The 3,083-nt window shown below is 34.0% G+C and overlaps 1 protein-coding gene across 1 annotated transcript in view; it reads right to left on the reverse strand.

Moving 5' to 3' along the window:
- LOC112517173 (MADS-box transcription factor 23) overlaps positions 1–3,083 on the reverse strand; it is a 20,452-nt gene that overhangs the window by 11,662 nt on the left and 5,707 nt on the right. Inside the window, exon 2 of the mRNA XM_025124524.1 lies at positions 902–980. Coding sequence (XP_024980292.1) covers positions 902–980 — 79 coding nt within the window. The remainder of the gene's footprint in view (positions 1–901; positions 981–3,083) is intronic.

Below are 3,083 nucleotides of genomic sequence, written 5' to 3' on the forward strand. Positions count from 1 at the left end.
TATATGAATAAAGTTGCAGTATTGTGGTTATCAATTCTTTGTATGTTGTGTTAATCTTCCCAACAAAAGTGTCATTTAGGTACCAGAACTAGATTTTCTATTCCTCATCATGCAATCCAAAACTCGTGTGATTGCCAAGCAACATCAACAAGTATCAATCTCTGACTTGAAATCATTCAATGCCGTTTTGCAGGCTTTTAGTAGAACAAAATGTAAGCTGAGCAGAATTCTTGTTGGTAGCCAATAGAATATGGCTGAAAGACCTTCATTTTTGTTCTTGGGGTAAGGTAAACAGATAATATCTAATAACACCAGACCAATCGGATAAAAAAGTAGTTTCGTCAGTGGACATGGGCAATTGGTTACAGAAAAGGGGGAGTCAATTTGCAGCACAATCCGCTGTTTTATGGCGAGCTTCGTGTTGTCAGCATGATTGTTGCTACATACATGCCTTGCAGAAATAGATGGAGTTTGTTCCAGTTGATGTTTATGCTTAGGGTAGTAATTCCTTATCTTTGTTTCTTTGTATAATATATTTATGGAGAACATGACACACAAGTATAAATTAGAGCCCTTGTTTCCATAAGTGGTGCAATGAGTTCCAATGGGAATGACTGAAATTAATCAAACACCCGTGAATCGTGATCATTATATATATGAGCAGATATTAACGGGAGTTTTCATGCATTCCTCCAATAGGCTGCTCTGTGTTGAAATGAGCTGATTTCCAGCTTAACCAGCTCATGAATCTATTTTGTTAGTTATAAGATCTTGATTAATTATTTATGCTACGTACATTATGTTAACTTAGCAGATGAAACCAAAAGAAACTAATTAAAGCTATGATCTTGCCTGTACTGATGCAGAAAATTGATTAGGAATTAAGGTTATAAAACAATACCTTGGCTTCTGAAATGGGATTCAGCAGTCGATGATGTTCCTCCCTCACTTTGTTGTATCGCTCGATCACATTTCTCATACTGAAAGGAGCAGATCACAACATTACTGTGGGCATGCTGAATTAAAGGAGCAAAATTATCTACAGAATGCATATAAGTTTTTTATTTTTGTATGACGTTTCCATATGATACTTTTGGCATGATGACAATGCTATCGACTTAATTGTGTTTATTTGATTCATTGAATACGTATGGTTTCTTTCTTTTTCTTTCTGTTTAGATATTCGTTCTATAGACCAATATGAGAAAATGTTGGATTTTTAAACGTGTAAAGTGCTAAAATAAAAAAATGTCTCTGTTTAAGAAAAGGTGTGAGTGTGAAATTCTTAGCCTAAGAGTTCATACACCAAATTATATCAACGATTAACTAAAATTGTACCATTTAAACTCAATTTTGATTCGTAATTCGTTAAATAAATTTTGTTTGGGAATATAAAGCTTTCAAGGGAACGATCAATGTTTTGTATGTCAAATGTCTTTTTAATTTGTTTTGTAATTAGTACGATTCGTTCAACTATGTGTGATCACATGTGTTGTGACATACTTTTGTAGTTTATGTGTTAGGGTATACCGAGCTATTAACCACATAGGCGCGTCATTGCAGCACTGATGGCATGACACCATCTGTGGCGGTATGATCAGTCCATGGCGTCTCCTTCCGATTTTTATGCTTTGATAAGAGCTGGCCATGGTGTGATCAGCGATTTTATTCAGGAGATGTACGTGTCGGCCCTAGCATATTTGATTTGTTTGTAGGGTGGATGGCAGTGTAGTGCCCGACACCGCACCTCACATTATTTAGTACAGTTGGATGTACATGTCCAATGTACGTGTCTATGTAGCTTATGTCTGACACTGCTTCTATGAGTTTTCTTTGGCTTTTAGCTCACAATATTTGTTTTGATTTGATGAATTTGGATGTATTTATTTTGTTAGTTTCATTTCCTTTGTTTTTTGGTATTTCGATATGTTGTTGTGGAGTTGGATGTGGTACGTGTTGCACTCAATTTGGCTTTCATGTACACTTAGAACTTCAAGTTTCATCTTTAAAGTATGTTCATTGCCTAAATTCAGATTTTTTTGTATTATCTGGTTTTTGGTTCGAGAATCTTCGTTTTTTTATCCATTGTATCCGTGTACTGAGTGTTTCCCTCAACCACTTTTCTTTCTTTGCGACAGGTATTCAAGGGGAAACTAAAGAGTATGAGATTTCAAGTATCTACTTATATAACAGGTTCGCTGATGCCATTTGTAGGCCTATTATTGCTGTAAAGCAAGCTTTGGAAATAAAAAAAATGTATAGTTTGAGGCAATTGATGGTGTATTTTTTTAATAAAGTTGAATACTGCTCTGTATGCTTCTGTTAGCAGTTTGTTTTCAGTTTGAAAGTAACCCCCTTTTCGGTCTCGGGAAGGGGGTGTTACAGTTCTGATATTTTTAGAGGTCCTGTTACTCATCAAGTTTTTTATTACACTGCGAAATGAGATAAAAGAGCTACATAAAATTAAACAATTTGAACCTTAACAATTAACAATATGATTATATGAACCTGATTTACACAAAAAGAAAACAACCTTTGAAGAAATCACAAACAATTCGTTGGTGATTAGCTAGAGAAACTTTAACAGATTTAACATAAAAGAAATCAAATTTACATGTTCTACTATGTCGACCTCAAATACGACCAATAAAATTACAAGAGGATCGAGAGACAAAATATCTATTTGAATAGAAATATGAAACTACTGAGCATCCAGAACCAAGGTCCAAGTTCGGGTTGACAGATATATGTATAAAAAATTTCATTTATTAAACTGGATTTGCATTCCACTCAAAAGGTGTAAATTATACTTCTGATTGCTTATCAACAATAGGGTGAGATCATGTTGTTTTCGTGAGACTCATAAAATCATTTTTTTACATTTGAAACTTCACAGCAAAACAATGTGAAGGTAAAAAAAGTCCGTGAAGTTAGAAGTGTAACAAAATGTCTCAGGGGTCTCATAAAAACAGACTGATTTCACGTAATCTCAAGTCATCAAACACTATGTTTATCATCAAATATAATGTATTTTTATAATTTTTATATACTAAATTGTGAAAAACGGTAAAGTATATATATTA

Source organism: Cynara cardunculus (assembly GCF_001531365.2).
Source record: "Cynara cardunculus var. scolymus isolate 2C chromosome LG 8, CcrdV1, whole genome shotgun sequence".
Taxonomy (NCBI): Eukaryota; Viridiplantae; Streptophyta; class Magnoliopsida; order Asterales; family Asteraceae; genus Cynara; species Cynara cardunculus.